Source organism: Canis lupus, chromosome 11, assembly GCF_011100685.1.
Source record: "Canis lupus familiaris isolate Mischka breed German Shepherd chromosome 11, alternate assembly UU_Cfam_GSD_1.0, whole genome shotgun sequence".
Lineage (NCBI taxonomy): Eukaryota > Metazoa > Chordata > Mammalia > Carnivora > Canidae > Canis > Canis lupus.
Window position 1 is genome coordinate 37,527,766 of NC_049232.1, and position 24,673 is coordinate 37,552,438.

At 36.1% G+C, this 24,673-nt stretch overlaps 1 protein-coding gene and 1 long non-coding RNA gene across 9 annotated transcripts in view; one reads left to right on the top strand and one right to left on the bottom strand.

The window, feature by feature from the left end:
- CNTLN (centlein) overlaps positions 1-18,659 on the top strand; it is a 308,559-nt gene extending 289,900 nt beyond the window's left edge. For all 8 annotated transcript variants that reach the window (XM_038552470.1, XM_038552476.1, XM_038552471.1 and 5 more), the window contains 3 exons: positions 3,276-3,461; positions 6,100-6,177; positions 17,962-18,659. In XM_038552470.1, coding sequence (XP_038408398.1) covers positions 3,276-3,461; positions 6,100-6,177; positions 17,962-18,063 — 366 coding nt within the window. In that variant the 3' untranslated portion in view covers positions 18,064-18,659. The remainder of the gene's footprint in view (positions 1-3,275; positions 3,462-6,099; positions 6,178-17,961) is intronic.
- On the bottom strand, positions 14,446-24,612 carry LOC119873914. Its single transcript, XR_005366798.1, has 3 exons — positions 24,456-24,612; positions 17,805-17,994; positions 14,446-14,604 (listed from the first exon to the last, which is right to left on the bottom strand). It is a non-coding gene; the product is annotated as an uncharacterized LOC119873914 (long non-coding RNA).
- Positions 24,613-24,673: the final 61 nt, after the last annotated feature.

Here is a 24,673-nt window from a genome sequence, read left to right on the forward strand (position 1 = left end):
CTAAACCAAATTCAGACAAGTGCTACTACAGTAGAGAAGAGATAAATTCAATTTCATTAAAACTATAGAGCACAGAAAAGAGAAAGATACTTCCACATTTTGGGGAAGACTTCACAAAATTGAAAAAATCAATCTCATACTAATGTAGAAATCCTACAATAAAATATTAGCAAATAGAGGTCAGCAGCATATCAAAAAATAATATATCACACCAAGTGGAGTTTATTCCAGAAATGCAAGGATAATTCACTACTAAGGAAATTACTAGTAATCCTATTAGTAGATATATGATGGAAAATCATAATAGTTCATATGGATGGTAAAATTGGCTTAAGATATTTTGACATTTGTTTTTATAAGAAATAAAAATGAGTATAGAGATAACTATATTACACTGTGTATTGTAGGTTAATATATGAAAAAATATTTCTTAATGTATTAAAATATGGCTCTCAACTCAAAGCTGGCATAGCATTTCCTAAGAAGTAGAAGGAGTCTCACTAAAATTAGGAACAAGTCAAGTACATCCATCAGTTCTGCTATTTAATGTTGTTCCAGAGGAACTTAACCAATGCAATCGGAAAAGAAAGAAATTAGAAATAGAGAATTTGGAAAATGAACGATAAAATTACCAATATTTGGAGATATGATTCAATACCTAGAAACTAAAGATTTGAAAAATTGTAACAAAAAAGAAGCTTCAGTAAGCTCAATATATGTCAGCAATCTTTATGTATTCAAGCAACAATTAGTATTAGAAGCAGCCTCCCAATAAGTAAACAACTAGTAAGAAAAATAAGCTAGAAAGAGAAAACTTAAAAATGATCCTAAGAAACACACAAAAAAGCCTAACTGGGGAGAACACCATGGTCTTCAGTTAGGAAGACTCAACATGCTACAAGTTTCCCTTGACCCAAATGAAATCTAACATGATTGAAATAAAATTACTGGTAAGATTTGTTTTTTAAGCGGAGGGAAACTAGACAAGGTTCACATGGAAGTTCTTATGGAAAACCAAAGAAGCAAAAATTTCCAAGGAAAACCTGAAAAAGAAGGGTAGTAAGAGGGAGCTAGCCTTGCCAGATGTTAACATTCGTTCTAAGGCCTCACTAAGTTTAGATACATTATAAAGCTTCACTAATAGAGATGGGACAGAACAGAAAATCAGACACCTAAACACATAGGAGATCAGTGGGAAAAAGGTGAACTTTTTTTTTTTAAGATTTATTTATTTGTTTGTTTATTTATTTATTTATTTGATAGAGAAGAGAGAGAGCAAGGCGGGGAGGGGCAGAGGGAGAGCAAGAGAGTGTCTTAAGCAGACTGTGCTGGGCGTGGAGCCCAATTTGGAACTCCATCTCATAACCCTGAGATCATGACTTGAGCCAAAACCAAGAATTGGGTGCTTACCTGACTATGCCACCCAGACACCCCAACTTGAACTTCTTAATAAATGGTGTGGGATGACTGAGTATGATTTTATGTAATGATTTCTAAATGATGACAAATGGGTAAAAAGTTTAAAAATGAAAAATAAAAACTTTAAAATAGCAGAAAATCCTGGTTAGAAAATACATTTATATATCTCTCATTGTGGAGAATGCTTTTTAAAGTATCACACTAAATTTAAAAGTGAGAAAGAAAGGAAAAGAATCATTGAATATATGAAAAATAAATATTTTTCCTTGACATGAAATACTGTAATTACTGTTGATAGAAAAATACAAATTATGAAAAAATCTAGATATGTACAATATACAAATGTAATATCCAAATATGTAAACAACTCCTGGGGTACCTGGGTGGTTCAGTCAGTTAAGCATCTGCCTTCAGCTTGGGTCATGATCCCAGGATTCTGGGATCAAGCCCCACATGGGACTCCCTGCTCAGCAGGAGGCCTGCTTTTCCCTCTTCTGTTCTTGCTCTCTTTCTATCTCTGTTTTGATATCTGTTTCTCTCTGAAATAAATTAATAATTTTTTAAACTCCTATAAATTACTAGGAAAAAATAGAAAAACAAAAAAAAATACCTCTTCTTAGGCTCATGTTCAACTTTTTTTATATAAGAGAAATGAAATTTTAAAATACAACGAAAAAACAAACTACAGTGAAATCCTAGATTAGTGTTTTGCTAATGGTATAGAGAAATAAGTAGTTTTGTATGTTCTTTGAAAGGTATATCTTGGAGAGTGGGGGGAGATTAAGTAATAGCTTTCAAAATTACAGTAAGACAAACTCTTTAGTCCAGCAATTTCACTTCTAGGGATATATCCTAGAGATGCAAAATGTATACAGGAGCACTGTTATTTATTGCAACATAGCTTGAGCTGGCAAAAGATCGAGAAATAACCCTAACATCTTTGCTAGCCTACTCTCAGATCACAAAGCCAGGCATTGAGGTCCAGAGCTGTGTCTATCCAGAGTAAGGGCTATCCTTTTCTTATGCATGCATAGGCATGGTATGGGCCAGCATTGATTCATTTCTCAAAGGGAGAACTTAAAGGCTCTTGTGAGGCTATCCTCGGTTTTGTTGTCGTTGTTGTTTAAAGATTTTATTTATTTATTCATGAGAGACTCAGAGAGGTAGACACTAGGCAGAGGGAGAAGGCTCCCTGCAAGGAGCCCGATGCAGGACTCGATCCCAGGACCCCAGGATCATGACCTGAGCCAAAGACAGACACTCAACTGCTGAGCCATCCAGGCATCCCCTGTCCTAGGTTTTTAATTTATTTCTATATTGTTATCTTGCCCACACATAACTTAATTACATATTTGCCCAACTTGTCTTTATCAAGTCCTTGCAAAGCTTTTCTGATCCAGTTTTACTAAAATAGAAACAACTCTCTGCAGCTGTTTTTCATCAGTTTATATAATGAGTAAACTAATCACATTATTAACCTATTACAACAAATATACACACATTTAGGAATAAACAATGACAACTGGCATCAGCTCAGTGGTCAGGAGTAGTTGTGCTCTGGCATGATGAAAAGTAGCTTCCCTGCTTCAAGCATTCACCAACTAAGATATCAGCTGGTAAATCTGAAAGAGGGATTGGAGAGTTTGGTTAATCCAGCAAGTTGGTTAAGTGCTCATTTAAGAGAGCTTTTATTACATACAGATAATAAGAGCAATCTATTATGTTCCAAAGTAAATAAAATCAGAGTAACCCTAATAAGCAATGCTTTGCTGATATATTCACATTTTTATATTGTGACTGCTTAGTCTTCATTTATGACTTCCATATGAGCCCACATTCTTTCCAACATGTTGCAGGCTTTGGCCAAAGAGTTACAAAGTGATGTCCGTGAGATAAGGCAACAAATCAGAGAACTACAAAAAATCCAAAAAAACAGGGATGCTCGTAAAACCTCAACCCATAAAGCCCAGACCTTGGCAGCTTCTATCCTAAACATTTCACGGTCAGATCTAGAGGAAATAATGGATACAGAAGACGAAATGGTAAGATCACTTAAATATTTATTAATAAAGGGCTTTGGACACATTGAACTTAAACACATACTTCTATTTGTTTTGTAATTCATAGAGTTTCATCTTCAAGATAATATTAATGAAGGTCAGCTTAGTAACGTATGGGTGAAAGTTACATCAGGGGTATTAACCAACTCAGAAAACGTTTAGAGAAATTTCTCTGTATAATAGAGAAATAAGCCATTGCATAAAACCTTTAGAACTGCTTGTTATTCAAGTCTGTTATTCAAATTCTTTCCTGTCTCTTCCATTTTCTTTAATTTAGTTAATCATATATCTTGTGAGCTAGAATTTTTAATTAAGCCAATTTGAATGGATTTAGTTAAGGTGGGTCATCATTGATTTGAGGACTTTTCCTCCTAAGTGAGCAAAAGTAGTAGATCTATTGGCTTTCCTAGATAAATTCAAAATTATTGTTGATCAAGTTAAAGAAAAAATATATTTATAGCTTTAAATTGGGTAAAATCCTCCTGTCTGAGTGAATTTATGTGCATATATATATGAGTCTTCAGTAGCAGTTCTGTACCTCCTGGGGATGCCACTGCATTTTTAACGTAGTTATGACGTCTTAGCAGAATCTCACCCTGTATACAGTCTTCTGTGAAACCTAAGGGTGATACTCAATCCTGTCCTCCTGTTAAGTCTCTGAATTTTGATACATTAGTATCAGATTTGATTGTTTGGAAACATTAAAGAGATGATGGTGCTAGTAGCTTCCCAATAAATATATGCTCAATGAATAAATAAAATGATAGACTTAAATGTTTATATGAGAACATCCTCCAGCTGCCCCATCAGCTGCTCAGAAGACTTCTGCAGAAAATAAAGAAAACAAAAATTTCTGCAGTAGAGCAGATCTACAATTTGCAAAGGTTTTTAAACTGCTAAGAATTCTTAGAAAAGAAGTCAAAGGAATCCTGCAGAGATGATTTTCATCCCCTGGGTGAATAGAATAGTGAACTCTCAGTTTCCTATTTTCAGCACCTATGCTACAATACCTATGACTTTCTACACTTTGAATTCACTTTGTGAATTCTGAACTTTGAAGTACAAGAGCATTATCAAATGTAGTATCAAATATAAAACACACAGGAAATAATAGTATCTTTGGCAAGGGTGTTAACTATACCTTATAGACATTTAGTTAAAATGTGTTGATTGATAGTGTGAATCCTTACAAAAAATTAGGGTTGAATCCTCCACTGTTCCCTAAGAATTTTAAAACAAGTAGATTACCAAAATCCCTCATGTGTATGTGTGTGTGTGTGTGTGTGTGTGTGCGCGCGCACACACACAAATACAGATACCTATTCTGGAAGATAGGCCCATCAACTTTGTGTGGTCTCAAAAGATACCCTCTGTAGACTTGCAGATTAGAAAAAAAGCACCCTCTCTGAATGAACAAATTAGAAAAATGTTATCCTTTTTGGGTATATGAATTAGAAGATCTCTCTTTATAGTCCCAAAGAGTAGCTGGCACATTTCTGTGAAGAAATGGTACCCCAGCCTCTGGGCAGATACATTCCAGAGCCAGAATATGCAGCACTGCAAAATGCATATGACACAACCTTCAGTGGGCATCCTCCTGGAAGAAAAAGGACTCTAGTAGAAACACACTGTTCTAAGAAGGATTGGTGCACCTTGATACATTTCCTAGATTTCATTACAGATCAGAGCTTAGTTAGACAGATCCTTGCATCTTTTCAGAGGTCTAGAGAGTTGCCTGGAATTGTCCAAGCAGAGCCCAAACCAGCGGACTTATATTCGTTAAATTACACTGAACTCTAGTAAATTCATATAAAAAACTATGATAACCTATGTGAAGTGCCTAGCTAGATATTGGCATACGGTAAATTTCAACAATCATTAGTTTTCCAACCCTTTCTCTTTTTGAAAAGTCCATCTTTTTGTAAACTGAATCATGATTTTAACTGAATAATCCACTGCATGTATGAATACATTATATTTCAGAAATATTTACTTTGATAATTGATGGGTTGAAAATATTTAGGGGCTTACAACACTTTAAGTAGAAATGTCCCTTGCCTATCAGTTACTTATTGGATGTTTAAAGTATGCAAGCATTTAAAAACACCAAACCCATGACATATCCTATTTTGTCTACAATTGTAACAACTCTCCTTAATTATCTGTTGACAAGTCAGATTTTTTAACCAATATAAGGTTTTATGTTATCTTACAAAGGTCACTTGTAAAAAAAAAAAAAAAAAAAAAACAAAGGTCACTTGTAAATGATTATTTTATACAGCTTTTTCTTATTTTTCACTTTATTTCAATCACTTTCACCTCCACCACAGTCTCTACCTTCAGCTCCACTGTGAAGGCAGAAATAAAATATTCCTGAATTGTATTGTGAAATAGATAAATAATAGAAATTATTTTTCTGTTAGAAATTAGAAATCTCCCACATGTCAGTATTTGTAAATTAAATATTAAAAGCACAGATTTGCATATTCCCTACTTTGGAAGGACAGGCTAGTCTTTTTGAATCCTAGTCTACCAGTACCTCTTTAAATTTATTCAGTAACAGTATGATCAAATTCATACAAATGCAATTAACATCGATCTTTTGCTTCTCTTCCTTTAGGACATAGAAAGGACAAAGATAAATGCTGAAAATGACCGGGAATGGCTGTTGTACATTCAGAAACTTCTTGAAGGACAGGTATTTCATTTTTCTGCTTCATGTCTAAAAACTTCTAAAAAAAAAAAAAAAATCCAAGCCTTACACTTTTACTCGATGTCTAACTTTTTGTAAACACTTACCACATCATTTACTTCTGTTAGGTAAAGAAGTATTCCAATAGATAGACAGGAAAGTTAACCCTCTATTTGTACTTTTGGACTTAACAAATGAAACAAATGCCTTGGGAAGAGCCAACATAGGTCTTAGCAAATGCATTAATTAAATTATTGAGTCAACCTCTATGCTTGCTACACTGAAAAGGATCCATTCTCTCAGCCCTCTTAGGAAAAGATATTCTTTATTATGTGTCTTTAAAGTTGGTAGTTGATATGGACACCTGAGGAGTTCATGGGTTTCAATGACCTTTTACTATGGACCTGTTTCCAGTCAATTCATGTTTTCCTCACAGCCAGACAGCTGTTTATTACTGTGTCTTCCCGCATTCTCTACAATATTTTCTACTGAGACCTCGAGCAGCTTGTTAGTGGGAAGTAAATATTGATTTGGCATCCTGTCAATGCAGAAAGAATGAAAAAATTTCCACCAGAGGCCCCTCAAACATTTTCCTATCGACATTTTCTGGGCCGAGTGGAAAGCTGCATAGAGGATGACAAGGCCAAGACGAGTTGAAATCCCTGAGGGGTCCATTGAGACTGCTGCTGTGACCTGTGTGATACTTTTTCTTTCCTTTCAAGTATTTTTTTAATACACACAGAGTCTGTTGGGATGTGCCCCTCTTGTAAGTGATCAAGGGCAGTTTATTGGCAGGTGAGAGCCCTGCTTTTCTAGTCATAGCAAGCTTTTGTTTTGACATCACCGACAGCATGTAATGTATTCGAAAACTTTTTCATTATAGTTCTTTTTGCTCAACCTAATTGTCTATTTTAAAAATGAACAAAGAATTAAAAGAGCTAAAGCATATTTTTCAAAGGAGCAAAAAATATTATTACTGTCATATGTTTTGGAAAGTCATCATAAATGTTTCTGTGTAAATATTAAAAATAAAAGCAGATTTAAATGCAATTTTTTCACATTTATATTAATACACAGCAGTACTATACTTTTAGAAAAGTCAAGGATAAGTAAAATAATACATGAGCTACTGATATGCTTAGTGTCGGTTTTATTTATTTTTGAAACTTCATCTGGAATCACTTTAATAATAATAGAAGGTGATTGGCAATCTATGGCTTTAAGTTGTTCAAGTGCAGACGTACAGGTGCTAGACAGAGTCTTCTACAGCGACATCTTGCTCTTGAGAAGAAAGGCCATTTCCTAGTTATGTTTCATGCCCAGTACTCATCCCAGTTCCTGGCACATCGAAGGAGTTCAGCAGTAATTGTGATGGGTTGTAGTTTTAAACTTAAAAATGATAAAAATAAACTTTTGAATGAATTTTTTTAATGTTCACCTTCTAAATGTGACCTTTATACCTGGAACTTTGATCATCAGTTATGACCATAAAATTAATAAATCCACCTGTATAAATCTTTATTAAATTTTACTGAAGCAGTATTGATACCAGACCTGATTTTTTTGACTTACCTATGGAGACGTGCATACACACATTCCTATGTTATCTTGGTATTTGCTTATTTTGTTTGGCTCAAAAAAATCCTGTTGAAAATGGCATTAGACTGCTTAATACTACAATTTGATGTAGTGCCTTTTTGTGCCACTGAGCCTGGACTCTGGAATATAATTGCCTGGCAGTATTGATTTAATTGCCCGGGTTTATTTGTGGACTCCTAATTATTGACTGGAGGTAAATTTAATGGAGCAGCCTTTATGAACACTGGGAAAGCACTGCTGTTGCTGTTCTACATAATGAACTGCATCATGTGCCTTTAGATCATTTTTCAAGCTAATTTTATTCCACTGTGACAGTGTGAAAACATTTAAAAAGTCAAAGACTTTTTATTTTTATTACTGACATAGGTGGTTTTGCTGATGTCTTTGAATTTTGTGAGAAAAAAATAGGGACTTCATTGGTTGCACTTGGATGTCACTTCATAATTACACCCAAGAGAAAAATCTATAAAATAGAAAACATCTCTTTTTTTTTTTTAGCCTACTTTTCTTCTCTCTCTCAGTTCCAGCAATTATATTTGTCCTGAATTTTAGAAAAGGTTTTCTTTGTCCACCAATTTTTTTGAGAGGCTGAGTTATGCTCACAGGATTTTGCAGGCAGAAGTGTTTATATGTTCCTTCCTACATTCGTTTACAGAGACATCTCTGTATCTGGGGTTATGTGATCATCCAGCTGTGGAATAATTAAACATATTTCCTTAAAAATGAATTAATCAATATTGGTAATTTGATCATTTAAATATTTTGAAGATAAAATTGTCAGAAAACTTCTCTTGTGCCCTCCTGTGTTGGGTGCTGTATGCAAGGGAATTCTCAGATCATAGGAGTCAATTCGACCGTGTGGTTTTAGCTTTTGTGTAAGGATTAGACCACAAAATTGTTTTCTTGCAAAGAAATTTTTCTCTGCATTCATTGGAAGAAAATTTGTACTGATCAAATATTTACCACAAAATAAAAAGCTGTGCTGCCAGGTGGCAACATAGGACTACCCAATAGTACAATACCTATGGCTGCTGTTAGCCAGAAGTGCCTGAGAACTAAAAGGTCTAAAACCTTAACCTTTCTATATTTAATACAGAATGCAAGTATATGTCCTCATTCCTTCAGGTGGGCATGATGCAACTAATAATTTTATACATTTAGTCTTTATCTGCACCTAACTTGTATCCCAGAGATTTCTAGCAATAAAAATCACACTAAAAAAATCTTTCTAAAAAAAAAAAAAAAAAAGAATCTTCTAATATCTATTGTCATTTTTTATGGCACAGCTGCCTTTTAGTTTCTTTGAACATTTTTACTTGTAAAAATTCCTCTTTTAACATTATTACATTTTTAGAAACTTATAATTTATGGCGGGGACAAACATGCAAATTAGTGATTATAATAGGCTTCAAAATTAGTTTTTCTATAGTTTAGGGAGTGGGAGAAAAAAAGAGAGATAGGAAAAGTAGCTGGAACCAAACTACAAAAGCTTTTGAGCAGGAAAGGGCTATGACCAGAGCTGTGCTTTAGAACAGATACCTGAGATCAGCACACAGCAAGTATGGAGGGAGAGAGACTGGGAACAGGAAGATAGCTGAGGCAAAGGGCTATGAAGGCCTGCATGTGCCCTCACCATAAAAATAGAAAGAATGAGATAGATGTGATCCACGTTATAGTGATTGAATCAATAGCAGTAATGAGATTAGGTGGAGTCAGAAAGCAGAAACCATAGATGGGTTTAATACCCTACAGAAAGAGACAGATGATGATACCTTTAATAGTTTGAGAGACCAAAAGAAGTAGATCAGATTTGGTAGGGGAGAGATGTCAGTACTAAAGCCATAGAAAATTTAGTAGATACATCCCATTAACAATATTCAAGGACTCAACGAGTTTTCATTAATTCAGCCTAGCCTTCCATCTGGCTCTTCTCGGTGAAATTTAACCGTTTATGAACACATTTCCAACTCTTACAACTCAACAACAAAAAGCAAAGAAATGGATTTGAATAGACACTTCTGCAAGAAGATGAACAAATAGCTCATAAACACATGAAAAGATGCTCAACATCATTAACCACTAGGGAAATGCAAACCAAAAACCAAAATGAAATACTGCTTCACACCTGGTAGGATGGCTCTAGTGAAAAAGACAGACAGTACCAAGGGTTGGTAAGGATGTAGAGAAATTAGAACCCTCATACATTGCTGCTAGGAATGGAAAATGATGCCACTCCTGTGAAACAGTCTGTCAGTTCTTCAGACAGTTAGATAGAGATGATATTTTCCAACAGTTTCATCCCCTAGGTAGACACCCACAATAAATGAAAACACATCTCCATATAAAAACTTCTACACATGGGATCCCTGGGTGGCTCGGCAGTTTAGTGCCTGCCTTCGGCCCAGGGCGTGATTCTGGAGTCCCGGGATTGAGTCCCGCATCGGGCTCCCTGCATGGAACCTGCTTCTCCCTCTGTCTGTGTCTCTCCTCTCTCTCTCTGTCTCTCATGAATAAATAAAATCTTAAAAAAAAAAAAAAAACTTCTACATGAATGTTCACAATAGCATTATTCACAGTACCTCAAAAGTGGAAGCAACCCAAAGGTTTACCAGCTGATGAATGGATTAACAAGATGTAGCATATGTATATATGGACTAGTTATTATTCAGCCATAAAATGGAATGAAGGACTGATGCATATTACAGCATGGGGAAGAACCTTTTGACCCTTATGATAAGTGAAAGAAGTCATATATAGAAGGCCATATGTAGTATTATTGCATTCATATGAAATGCCCAGAATAGGCATATCTATAAAGAGAGAAAGTAGGTTAGTGGTTTCCAGGGGATGAGGGGCATGGGGGGACAGGAGTGGCTGCTAAGGGAGTGATGAAAATATTCTAGAATGAGCTAGTGGTGTGGTGACGGTTGTGCAACCTTGTGAATATACTAAAAACTAGTGTTATATACTTTAAGATGGTGAGTTTTATGTCAACTGTATCTCCATTTTAAAAATGATATTAAGATATCAAAAGAGAAAAAAATACATTTAAAAATAAATTCAATAAATTTCTTCTATCACCTGTGCCATGTCCTCCACCATTATAGCAGAGATCGCCTTAAATGCCTTTGAATTTGAATTTCTGTCTACTGGCCATACTTATAAATAAATAAATGAGATAAACTAATTTGTTTCCTATTTAATTTGTTGCCTTTCAGTTGGCACAGAAGATGTCCCTCTATGATACTGTGATCAATACTACCTTCTCACATATCTAAACTAGAAGGAGTGGTTTATACTCCTCTAGGAGACAACTGTTTATTTGTCCTGGCCATTATGATCTTCAAACTTAAAATTGTAATAGAGGTCATTTAGCTTTGTTTTCAGGACTTAAAAATACCTGAAACAGTCCTTTTTAATTGGGACTTTAAAACACAATGGAGAGAATTAGTGGAGAGGAAACTGAACCAACCTATGTTTCAAAATCCATTCAAAACCATATACTAAGTGCTCCCTATGTACCAGGTGTTGTTTCAGGTTTGGGAATACAGAAGTAAACCAAGGAGTCAAATCATTCCCCTCATGGATCTTATACACTTCGGGGGACAGTGGGGAGGGGGGGGCGGGGGCACAATAAACAAAGAGTTAAAATATATCACCTGTGGAATGTATTAAACAACTTGAACCAAATTATGGGTATATATGTTAAAATATGTATACTTGTACAAAAGATAATATACAACTATAAACACCATAGTATTTATATAGTTTATAACTATTTTATAGTTGTATAATAATATACATAGTTGTATAATAATATACAACTATAAAATCTAATTCTTTTTTTTTTTTAATTTTTATTTATTTATGATAGTCACAGAGAGAGAAAGAGAGGCAGAGACACAGGCAGAGAGAAGCAGGCTCCATGCACCAGGAGCCCGACATGGGAATCGATCCTAGGTCTCCAGGATCGCGCCCTAGGCCAAAGGCAGGCGCCAAACCGCTGCGCCACCCAGGGATCCCTATAAAATCTAATTCTTTACTAGGATTTCTATAAAAACCCTGAGCTGGGAGTGGCTAGAAAATGTGTCTTGATTTTGATTTGTTGTTGCTCTGTTCTTTGTTATTTGCTAATCCTTTTCTGGATTTCATTCAGTCCATTTTAGTCCACTTTTTTGGAGATAATTTTCTGCCATTGGGACCCTATCAAAAATTCCTTCTGCCTTCAGCTGTTGAGAATTTTAAGTATGGAATTTAATCAGTGGTGTTTCTTTAGCTTTAAATATCCGTGTTCCTATTAGTTGCTTCAGATCTTGCAAATGCTGAAATTTAAAATGGCTCTTTCCCCAGTGCCCTCTCTGCAAAATATGCTTACCTTCTACAGAAATCTTGCAATATGGCAGTGAGAAGGGTTTTATAAATCTCCCTGGCTTTTGTAAATAGAGTTCCTTCCGGCCTGAAGGTTAACTGAACATTTCTCCTTAGAACTCTGCACACATCCACTCTGTTGCACTTAGAACACGTGCATGCATACTCACACGCTCACCCTTGCTCACATACGTAAACCCACACACTCAGCCACCCGCACAGATTTACCATGTAGTTCAAATAGCAAGAGTTCAAAATTTTCCATTCAGAGCCTTCCTGGGTTTGTTTGTTTGTTTGTTTTAATTTAACAATGTTAAACCTTCTTTCATGTTTCCAGTGAAAGCAAGTATACTACGCAAAATTTAACATCTTTATTTTCAGTATGACTCAGGCTAGATTAAAGTCAATTTGGGTTTGTTTGTTTAAGGATTTTTATTTTATTTATTCATGAGAGACACAGAAAGAGAGAGAGGAGAGACATAGGCAGAGGGAGAAGCAGGCTCCCTCCAGGGAGCCTGATGCGGCACTTGATCCTAGGACTCTGGGATCATGACCTGAGCTGAAGGCAGATGCTCAACCACTGAGCCACCCAGGTACCCCAATTTGGTTTTTTTTCAATTTATTTATCTTTTATTTATTTATTTTTAAAGATTTTATTTTTTCGTGAGAGACACAAAGAGAGAGGCAGAGACACAGGCAGAGGGAGAAGCAGGCTCCATGCAAGGACTCAATCCCAGATCTCCAGAATCATGCCCTGGGCTGAGGGCGACGCTAAACCGCTGAGCCACCCGGGATGCCCCACCAATTTGAGTTTTAAAAGCACTATCTTCCTGGTAATAGTTTCCCAAGCCAAAACAAGAATGAAAATGGTGAAAATTTTGTTCCACTTGCCCCTCAGATTGAAAAAGTTAACCTTATTTCATTTTTTTCTTTCAACACAAAATTTTTCAATTTTTTACTGTTAAGAACACATTCCAATTAGTGCTCATGCTGTAAGTTATCTATATGTTTTATAGTCCTGGACTTTAGGTTTTGTTATTTTTCTAATGTAGCTCTCAAACATCTGCAGCTGTCATTCCTATCTTACCTTTATACAGAAACACCTCTAAAGGAAACCACAATCTGTGTGAATGATAAATTTGAGATTGTGTCAGTGGCATACCAGTTCCTAAAGGCAAACATCTGTAGGTGTTTACATATAAGAATAGCTGGAAATCTGTGTGAAATCAGGGGAAATCTCTGTAATAGAAATCACCTTTTGCGACAGAGAGAGCCTGAATGACTAGGAAGACCTGCTTTAAGACCACACTAAACTCAGTTGCTATTCCAATGTCCTAGTTAAATTTCCATACAAAGAAATCTCACACGGTATCACACTGGCCAACAACTCACACAGTTTTTTTCTCATTATGTTGAAGAGTTCAAGCTTGTGGAACTTTGTATGGACGTACCTAGGAGTATCACTTCTCCTTTGTTATGTAGGAGAAAGAAAGAACTCCTGCAGGCTTTCTGGACTTCATAGCCCTTGGCATATGCCATCTAAGATACAACCCTAGGCAGCATGATTGTTGGGTTTGTTGTTTCAGATACTTTTGATGGGGTAAGTAAGAAAGGATGTTTGCTGTTGGCTACTGCACTTGCCGCTTGAACCCAACTCCAGAATCCGATCAGTGAGAGCATCATTGAGCATTGTGTCTGAGTTCCCTCCAGAAGCCATATAGAGAGATTTTAATTGACGCTAAGCTCCCTGTGTGAAATAAAATGGCACTTAACCTAGACTCAAAATAGCAGAAAGTTCAGGTCTCTTGGTCTTAGTGTTTTTAAGATGTTTTGTAATTAGGGATCCCTGGGTGGCGCAGCGGTTTGGCGCCTGCCTTTGGCCCAGGGCGCGATCCTGGAGACCCAGGATCGAATCCCACGTCGGGCTCCCGGTGCATGGAGCCTGCTTCTCCCTCTGCCTATGTCTCTGCCTCTCTCTCTCTCTCTCCGTGACTATCATAAATAAATAAAAAATTAAAAAAAAAAAGATGTTTTGTAATTAAAGGACAAAAACAAGAGGCGCCTGGGTGATTCAGTGGGTTAAGGGTCTACCTTCAGCTCAGGTCATGATCCCAGGGTCCTGGGATCAAGCCCCACATGGGGCTCCCTGCTTAGCAGAGAGTCTGCCTCTCCCTCTCCATCTGCCCCTCTCCCTCCACTCATGCTCTGTCTCTGGCTTTCTCTCAAATAAATAAATAAATAAATAAATAAATAAATAAATAAAATCTTTAAAAACCAAAAACAGGGCAAACAAGCAGACCATGTGAATTTTTAAAACATTTTTCAAGGCATTTCATATTTAAGGACAGTCTTAACTGTACTCAATCTATAGCTGTATGTTGAAGATTGATGTTCATTTGGTACTATGTTGAAGAACTCTCTTGAATCACAGTAGATTAAATTATGTTCCATCAGTCTTCAGGTTAACTGTAATTTGTAAGGTTTGAGAATTAATAATCTATAAGTAATAAAAGTGATTACTCTTAGTTAACTAAATTAGCCATTGAACTCAAAATCCCATTCTTAGCCACTCTCAGAAAAGAAGAATTCTCATTAATTCATCCTAGGCTAAAGGATGAAGTTTTTATCTATACAGTCTATGGAAGAAGTTTGCCAAATGAATGAGTAGTGCAAACTTGGCAAGAGAAGGTATTTGTAAAACCAGGACTGCTATTGCACTCATTATTTGAATATGTATTGCAACTACTGCATAAATAAGGAACAATTTATAAAGTAGGAGGGACATATGCTTAAACCTTTTTGGTTAACAGTTAATTACAGTTATTATATTCATTTGAAGTGTTTTGTAATTCTGACTTTTCCATAGACTTCCTCTAATTTTGTTTCAGTTATTAATAATCTTATTATAAAATGACATTAATTTTATATTTTATAATATTACAGCTAATCCTTATATATTTAAATAAAAACAACTTCCGAAAGGCCTCTTTGAGAGCTGGCCTTATAGTTCTCAGTGAATGACAAGTCATAAAAAATCATGTAGAGTGAGCACTAAGTGTTTAGAGGAAGAAATTTGGAATTGGTTTATAAAAAAGGAAATAGAAAAGTTGAATTAAAATAAACACTTTCAGCCAACTTGTAAGATATATGAACTTTCATTTAATATTATGTAGACAGGTAATAACATTCTTCTGACCTATTTGCAGGGCAGATAGATGTGAACATACTGTGCATCATGATTAAAAGATTGATTGCTTTTTGAAATCTGTATGTGTTAGCCTCCATACAAAGCTTAAAAGAAGCTTACAATCCAATAAAACAGGATTGACAAACAGTTGTGTTTAACAGTGGGGCTTTTTGTTTTATTGGGAGCCAGAGGAAGAGAATAAAGTGAGTTGTCAGTATTAAATTAGTAAATGGACTTCTCGTTCTATCTTGGAGGCTTCCTGGAAGACAAATTCGAGATAGATTTTTTTAAAAGGAAGTGAAATTTCCAAGTATATGACATGTTAAAAACTGCTGAGATCACAAGATAATAAAGTTTAAACTTCAAAATGTGATATGCAAATAAAATGATTAATGTCAGTACATTGTGGCCTGGTGAAAGGACTGTGTGACATTATTACATTAAGAAATTACAGAACCAGCATGTTTCCCAGAGTGTGTCCCATGGACTGCTGGTTCCACATGATAAATAGACCATGAAAACACGGACAGATGAATTTAGAGACAGGATATTACATTGCCCTCTTGGAGACACACAGGGCCTGTTAGTATCCTAAAGCCTCAAAGAAATCCTGAAATAAAGTAACTTGTTAAAGTTCGGTTTGTTTCCCAAACTTATTTGGTCAGACAACCCTTTTTTCCCTTGACCAGCTTTAGGAAATGACCTTCTGTTTTTGCCAGGAAGAAATCTTGTTTGTCTGCTTTTTTTGGTTTGTTTGTTTAGTAGTTTGTTTTAAAGATTTTATTTTATCTATTTGAGAGAGTGAGTTTGTGTGCATGAGCCAGGTCTGGGGGGGGCGGGGCGCTGGCAGGGGGAGGAGGAGCAGAGGGAGAGAGACAAGCCGACTTGAGCTGAGCTCAGAGCCTGACAAAGGACTCAATCCCATGATCCTGAGATCATGACTTGAAATGAAATTTAGAGTTGGAGGCTTAACCAACTGAGCTGCCCAAGCGCCCCTGTTTGTCTGCTTTTTTGACAGGAATTCATATGGCACTGATAGCCACAGCCTACATTAAAGAAAGTTGCCTGATAATTTGTTGTTTTTTTTATATGTGCATTTCTTTAAAATCTAATATTAATGGGGATGCCTAGGTGGCTCAGTTGTTGAGGGTCTGCCTTTGGCTCAGGTTGTGATCCTAGGGTCCTGGGATCGAGTCCCACATCGGGCTCCCCAGAGGGACCTGCTTTTCCCTTTGCCTATGTCTCTGCCTTTCTCTCTCTGTCTCTCATGAATAAATAAATAAAATCTTTTTTAAAAATCTAATTATGAAAAAAAAAAATCTAATTATGGTAGGGGTTCCCCCCCCCCAGAAAAAGCTATTTTTAAGTCAATGTGTATATCTTCTATTCAAGTCCATCTTCAGAACTGAAGAAATGTGATATTTTGGTATCTTATGCTTTCTTCAGTGGTAAGTTTCAAGAAGACCATGTGTGAAGAAGCTTCTGGCCTACACTTAGGCTACCCTAAGGAGAAGGCAGTTTGTTATAAAGATAAGAAAGAAGTTAAATTAAAATCTTAGGTAGAAACTAGAAACTTAGGATCTCAGGCAATTCTGTGGACCAGCTTTGGTCTCCGCTTTACCTAATCTGTTTACCTGTTGTTTCACTGCCACTGGCCAATCTTTTCTGTTTTCTCCCAATTGGTCAGGTGCTGATGGGAGATGCTACTGGTGGTCATCCTAGCACAAACAAGGGTCTGATGCCACTTCCCTGTAGGAAAGGGGACCAGGCATGACAAGCATTGTCACTAACATTCAGGGAAACAAAGGTAGTCTTTCCCTGGTTAATCAACAGGACAACTCCAAGAAATGATGTGATAAACTTCTTCTAGATACCTGGACAGGAGATGAAAGGAAGTTGGTGGAGTTGGGCCAGTAATTGGAGAACATTTTAGATTGTCTTTTACTCATCTGTGTGTTACACGAGTTGGAGTTCTACAGGGAACCAGATGAAGCAGAGGGAACAATAAAACTTTACCAGAAAAGTTATATAAATTATGAAATTTAAAAATGCACTCTACATTTTATAAACTCAGCAGTTTGTAACATGTGTATTACACTTTGATATGCCAAACAAACTTTTCTATAACAACTTAATCAATGGGCATACTTTTGCCATTTTTTCTGCCTCTGAGATTTTACCCTACAACTCTCAAGGTGTTCGGCTCTAACACAGACAAGTGTATTGATAGTTCTCTCTCATTCTTTGATGAGTGATGAGCATACAGTACTACTTCTGTGGGCCTGTGGGCCCTGGAGATGACTGTAACCTGCTATTGATCAGCTGATTGAAGATAAATGGCTTAGTTGCTTGTATTGCAGATTACATCATTAACATGGTCAGTAAACCATGAATTGTTCAATAAGGCGTTTATCTTTTTTCATTTTACTTCTGCTCTTTTATCATCTTTATTATAAAAGACAAAATTACCCCTACTAACCAGTAAGATCAGCTGAAAAGAGACCCAGCAGGGTACCATTATGGGTGCAAGGTTGCAGATAGCTGAGTTCTAATGGTTTAATGATATTTAGCATATGTTTTTGAACTGGAGAAAATATAGACTTTTGATCATCTTTTTTTCTGTGTTTCTCTTCCAGCTTCCTTTTGCCTCATATTTGCTAGAAGCAGTACTGGAGAAAATAAATGAAAGAAAGAAACTAGTTGAAGGATATTTCACAATTATGAAAGATATTAGATGATATTACGATGAAGAACTTGTTTTCAAATGTGAAAACTTTTTGTGTGGTGTGACTGGAAAAAATACATTGCCATCCTGCTACAGTATCTGCTCCAACTATCAATAGTCAGGTTCAATACCAAAATAAGAAGTCTCTGAAACTAATTAATTGCTGAACAAGTGAAACTAATTAAGTACATAGCCATTTAAAAGGAAATAGTGTAGCATTTGATTGTTGAATACAAATATTGCCACAAATCAATGCAAACTCAAAAATGATTTTTTCTTCCAGTACATGAGAAGAATTTAGAACAAGCTTGGACACACAAATTGGTCTGACTATAAGAAGAAAAAGGTGTAAACTGAGGGTTTAATGTTTTAAGTTTTATAAAGAAACTAGACTGTGTACATAAAACTGCAATACAAGGCCTTAAGTCATCAAAGAGCACATTTGTATTGTAAGCAAATATAAAATGAAGCATCATTATTTTAAGAATGAGCATTTAATGAAATAAACTGTGTGGTCCAATTATATCTGTTCTCTGTATACTGGGTAATATAGGAGATACTGTATTTTCCTAGAACTGTGTGGCAAAAATAAAAACATTTTCTCCTTCACTCCCTTTCTTTTTTTCAATTGACAAGACTTGGTGTGCTCATCTCAATTAGCAAGGGACCACAAGTCCAGTATAAAATTAGGCTAGATCTAGCATAACTCCTACTGTAGTCAACTAATTAAAGTTACATTCTTAACAGTGATGTCCTCTTTTTTAGATTTCCAAATATTCTCACTCCCATTTCACCTCTTTACTATGTTTCTGCCACACATGACCTTTTTTGGAAAAGGTTCTTCTAATCCACCAAACTTCAGCCTGCCTCCAGCCTTTACTCTCGCTTTTCTTTTTCTAGAATACTCTGTACTCAACTTATCTCATGACTGGCTCATCATGACTTTTCTCATCATTCAGAATCCCTTACCTGTTCCCTCAGAGACATATTTCCCTGGCCATCTTACGATTTAACTTCCTTTATCACAGAAAATTACCTATTTTACCTGTTTGCTTATTTATCTTCTTGTTAATTTCTGCTCCCCACGCCTTTTAGAATTTAGGTCCCCAGAGATGAAGATAGTGGTTGGCAGAAGCCACAAGCCAAATCTGGACTGCCACCTGTTTTTTTGTGACCCACAAGCTAAGAATAATTTTTACATTATCAAATGGCTTAAGGAAAAAGGAGAATATATTTTGTAGCATATGAAAGTTATATGATTCAAATTTTAGTGTCCATCAATAAAGTTTTATTGGAACACAGTGATGCTCTTTTATTTATGTATTGTTTATGGCTGCTTTCAAGCTATAGTAGTGCAGGTAAGTATGCAGCCCAGACCATTTGTAGTGCTGTGGTCACTTTGCACTACTTCTTGGCATGCTACAGTCACAATGACACAAATATAACTTGACAGCATTTAAAGTGCTACAAATACTACTCTATTGTGGTTAAAAAATATATATACTTACTAATGCATACCCATCATGTCAAAATAAGAAAAGTAAAGTGACTATCAAACACCATACTTTTTAGGGCACACTGGAGTGTGGAGTATCTTGCTATTGAACTAGATGCCAAAGCATTGTGTTTATTATACAATAACATTATACTTGTGCTTAAGGAATGCCCTATCTCTTGACATACCAAATATTATGAATACTCATAACATATTCCCAACTCAGAAGAAAATGGTGGTAACAAAAAATTATAAAACTCAAATGTAATATCTCAACACAGCAGAATTTTGTTAAAGATAAAAATGTGACTGCACAATATTACCCTGATGCCAAAAACCAAATAAGGACAGTAAAAAGAAGAAAAGTGTGGTAGGCTGAAATATGGCCTCCAAAGATGTATACCTCCTAATTCCTGAACCCTGTGAATTTGTTACCTTTAATGGCAAAAAGGACTTTGCAGATGTGATTAAAGATCCTGAGTGGGGAGATTATCCTGGATTATCTTTGGGGCCTTATGTCTTCCAAAAAGGAGGCAAGAGGAGTCAGTGAGACAGAAATGTTACCTCAGAAATTTGACAGTGCTATCCCAACAGCTTTAAGTGTAGAGGCCATGAATCAAAGACTGTAAGCAATCCCTGGACACTGGAAAAAGCAAGGAGATGGATTCTCCTCCAACAGACCCTCTAGGAAAAAGCCAGCATTGTTGACACCTTCACTTTAGCCTGATGAAACTAATTTTGCACATCCACAACTAGAAGAGAATAATTTTTTTCCTTTAAATCACTTAATTTTGTGGTTATTTGTGACTAACAATAAAAAACTAATACAGTTTTCTAAAATTCTGTTTAGAATTATTTTATCCATGTTTATGAGGGACACTAGTTCGAAGGTACAAAATCAAGGCTGATTCTGTATTCAAAAGTCAATCAGTATAGGACATGTAAACAAGCTAAAGAATAAATATATGAACATAAAATTTTAGAAAAACTAGAAAAAATTCAACACTCATGCATTAGAAGAAAAAAACTCCCAGAAAATTAAGAATTTCCTCAATTTGATGAGAACAATCATAAAAAGCCTCCACCTAACATTATCCTTAATGATGGAAGATTGAACATTTCCCTGTAAAATCAGGAACAACCCAAGAATGTCTACTCTCACCAATCTTATTCAACATAATACTGAAAATCCTGGCCAACATAGTAAGGCAAGAAAAGGAAATAAAAGACATACAGGTTGGAAAGGAAGAAGCAAAGCTATCTCTTACATACATACATACATACATACATACATACATACATAAAATTCCTAGATTATTAGTTAGTGACTTCTCAAGATAGAAGATCAACATACAAAAATTAATTGTATTTCTACATATTGGTTAACTAGTAATATGTGTGTGGAAACCATAATTTACAATACATCATTGCTCAAAAAAATAAAAATAATTACGTAGGTGTAAATCTAACAAAGCATATAGAAGACTTGTATACTGAAAACTACAAATGCTAATGAAAGAAGATTCGATAAATAGGCACAGTGAGAGCATAGTTTGGGATACTCAATATAGCAAAGATGCCAGCTGTCTCCAAATTGATGCGTGGGTTTAATACAATTCCTACTGATATCACAGCAAGATATTTTGAAAATAGAGACAAGATTCTTCTAAAATTGTATGAAAAGGCAAAGGAATGAGAGTAGCTAAAGATCTTTAAGGAAGAATAAAGTGGGAGGAATCATTCTACCCAATTCCAAGGTGTAATACAGATAATCAAGAGTGTGCAATGTTGGCAGAGGAATAGACGCATGGGTTGATGGAACATAATAGAGAACCAAGAAAGACTAAGTTACTCCTCAAAATTTTGCAGTATTCTGCAAGTAAAACAAATCATCCTTAGATTTAAATAGTCCAAAATGAAAATTACTCGAGATGTATAACCACAGGGTTAACTTAAAACCAAAAAGAAAGGGTTAGTGCCAGGGAACATTTTTATAGATCCCTTTATTGTCTGGGTTCGGAAGGATTCATGAAATAAATGACCACAAGAGTTGGGATTTTTAATTCCTGTATTCCTGTGTATGTAACTGCCTTTAGTATTAATGCAAAATTTATAACACTGATTTAATATGACATAATAGAATTAGAAAGGTTTCTTTTGTTTGGATTTTGGGTTTTTTGTTTGCCTCTAAGTCAAACTTTAATTAGGCAGATTTTTTATTTTTTTATTTTTTTTAATTTTTATTTATTTTATGATAGTCACACACACACACACACAGAGAGAGAGGCAGAGACACAGGCAGAGGGAGAAGCAGGCTCCATGCACCGGGAGCCCGACGTGGGACTCGATCCCGGGTCTCCAGGATCACGCCCTGGGCCAAAGGCAGGCGCCAAACCGCTGCGCCACCCAGGGATCCCGGCAGATTTTTTTAAAAGAAGATATGGTATAGGGATCCCTGGGTGGCGCAGTGGTTTGGCGCCTGCCTTTGGCCCAGGGCGCGATCCTGGAGACCCGGGATCGAATCCCACATCAGGCTCCCGGTGCATGGAGCCTGCTTCTCCCTCTGCCTGTGTCTCTGCCTCTCTCTCTCTCCCTCTGTGACTATCATAAATAAATAAAAATTTAAAAAAAAAAAAAAGAAGATATGGTATATACACACACACACACACAATATACCATATATTGTGTATATATGTATATATATGTATATACATATATACACAATGGAATATTACTCAGCTATAAAAAAGAATGAAATCTCGCCATTAGCAACATGGATGGACCTAGAGAGTATAATGCTAAGTGAAATAAGACAGAGAAACAGATACCATATGATTTTACTTACGTGGAATTTAAGAAAACAGAACAAATGAGCAAATTAAAAAAAGAAACAAAATACAGACTCTTAAACACAGGACAAACTAGTGGTTGCCAGAGGGGAGGTGAGTGAGGGGATGGTGAAATAGATAAAGGGGATTAAGTATACACTTACTGTGATAAGCGTTAAGTACTATATAGAATTGTTGGATCATTGTATTGTACACTTGAAACTAACATGGCATGATATGTTAATTATACTTCAATTTTTAAGCCTCTTACCCTTTGATTCTTAAAAATGCAAACATATATTTGATTGTTTTCCCTATTCACTAGGGAATGGTCCTCTCCACAGTCCAATCCTCAATTTTCTCCTTTCTTCTTAAACAATACACATGGCCACAATACCACAATCTTGACCCCAGCACTTTTTGTCATTCAGTCTTCCTTTTTCCTAGGACATCATCACTGAGAATAAGTAAAAAGCAGGTGCCCTCTTCATTCCTTGTACTCCTGGCTCATTATAGGACAAATGTCACTCTTTGTTAATGCTAAGTCTGGCATGAGGGAACCAGAGCTATTAGTAGAGGAGTATTAGAGACTTCCCTTGGCTTGTGTCCCACTCCACTCCAGACACTGGAAAAATATGCTTTTTTACTACCTTAACCTACTTTAAGAGAGAAAAAAATAAAAATGTAAGTGAAATTTGCATTTTTCCTTCAATATCTTAACTTAGGTTACTAATACCCAATCTGAGGGTAAAAAAAAATCTTCCTGTTGCCATGAGAAATTTCTTTGGTTGGGCCTAGTTCTTTTTCTGGAGTCTAATTCCCATTTTTATGCTCTTAGACACCTGTCAACACCCTTTGTCTTCTAAGGAATCCTCTCCATTCTTCCTTATACTAGTTTTGGCACTGCTCATTAGTTCAGTGAAGGAAGCAAGTTAGAAAAAAAACAGTATATCCAAGTCATTTTTATTCCAGATTTTCTTTTTCCTTTATTTTTATATGAATTTTTATTTTGAAACACTGTGACATTCATAAGAAGTTGCAAAAGTAGTATAGAGTGTTCTTGAGTACTCTTCATTCAGATTCCCTGAGTGATAGTACCTTACAGAACTATATAGTACATTGTCAAAATCAGGAAAATGAAATTAAGCCAAATATAGACCATACATGCATTTCACAAGTTTTTATACTTTTTGGGAGAATATAGTTTTATGAAGTACTGTCACACATGTATAACCATTATCACAGTTAGGATATGGAGCTATTCCATTAGGAATAGTCTTTGTGTTACTCCTGAGTACTCATATCCTCCTTCCAACCCTAAGGCCTGCAACTATTTATTTGTCCTTCATCACTATAATTTTGTCATTTTGAGGATGTTATATAAATGGAAGCACAGAGCATATAGCCTTTTGAGATTGGCTCTTTGCACTCAGCATAATGCCTTTGAGATCCATCTAAGTTGCGTGTATCAATAGTTTATTTCGTTTTATTGCTGAATAGCATCCCAGTACGTGAATGTGCCACAGCTGGTTTATTCATTTCCCCATCAAGAGATACATGTGATGATACACTGATTCATGGACTGAATGAAAGGGACTTGGAAAGAACATGTTTGGAATAAGATAGCAAGGCAGTCTGGCAAAGGGATATGTCGATCGAACTCTCTGGATGGATGAAAAAGGTGAAGATTTTTGCATCCCGTTTGAATGCTTACAAAAGGGTGACCTCAGTAGAGGAGGATTTTAATAAGTGAATAGAATGAACTGTTTTGTGGATATCAATCAGCCCCTTTTCCCAGCCACCTTTGTCATTGCACAGTGGGCTCATGAACAGAGTGACTGTGGTGGCAGGTATGGAGATTATGCATGGGCTCACCAACATGAATGTTTACTCACCAAGGCTGACCTGGCTACAGCCACTACTGAGTGTTCAGTCTTTAAGCAGCAGAGACCCAGCGCTAAGTCCCTGATATAGCACAATTCCCTGGGAGTGATCAACTAGCTACCTGGTGGCAAGCTGATTATATCAGATTGTTTCCTCCATAGAAGGGAGTATTTTGTTCTTACTGGGATAGACACTCACTCTGGATATGGACTTGACTTCCCTGCAAGCAGTACTTCTGCACAAACTACCATCTGTGGACTTCCAGAATGTCTTATCCATTATCATGGTATTCCACACAGCATTGCTTCTGATCAAGGAATTTACTTCATAGCAAAGGAAGTGGGTCAATGGGCCCAAGCTCATGGAATTCGGTGATCTTACTGCATTCCCCACCATTATGACACAGCTAGTTAGAA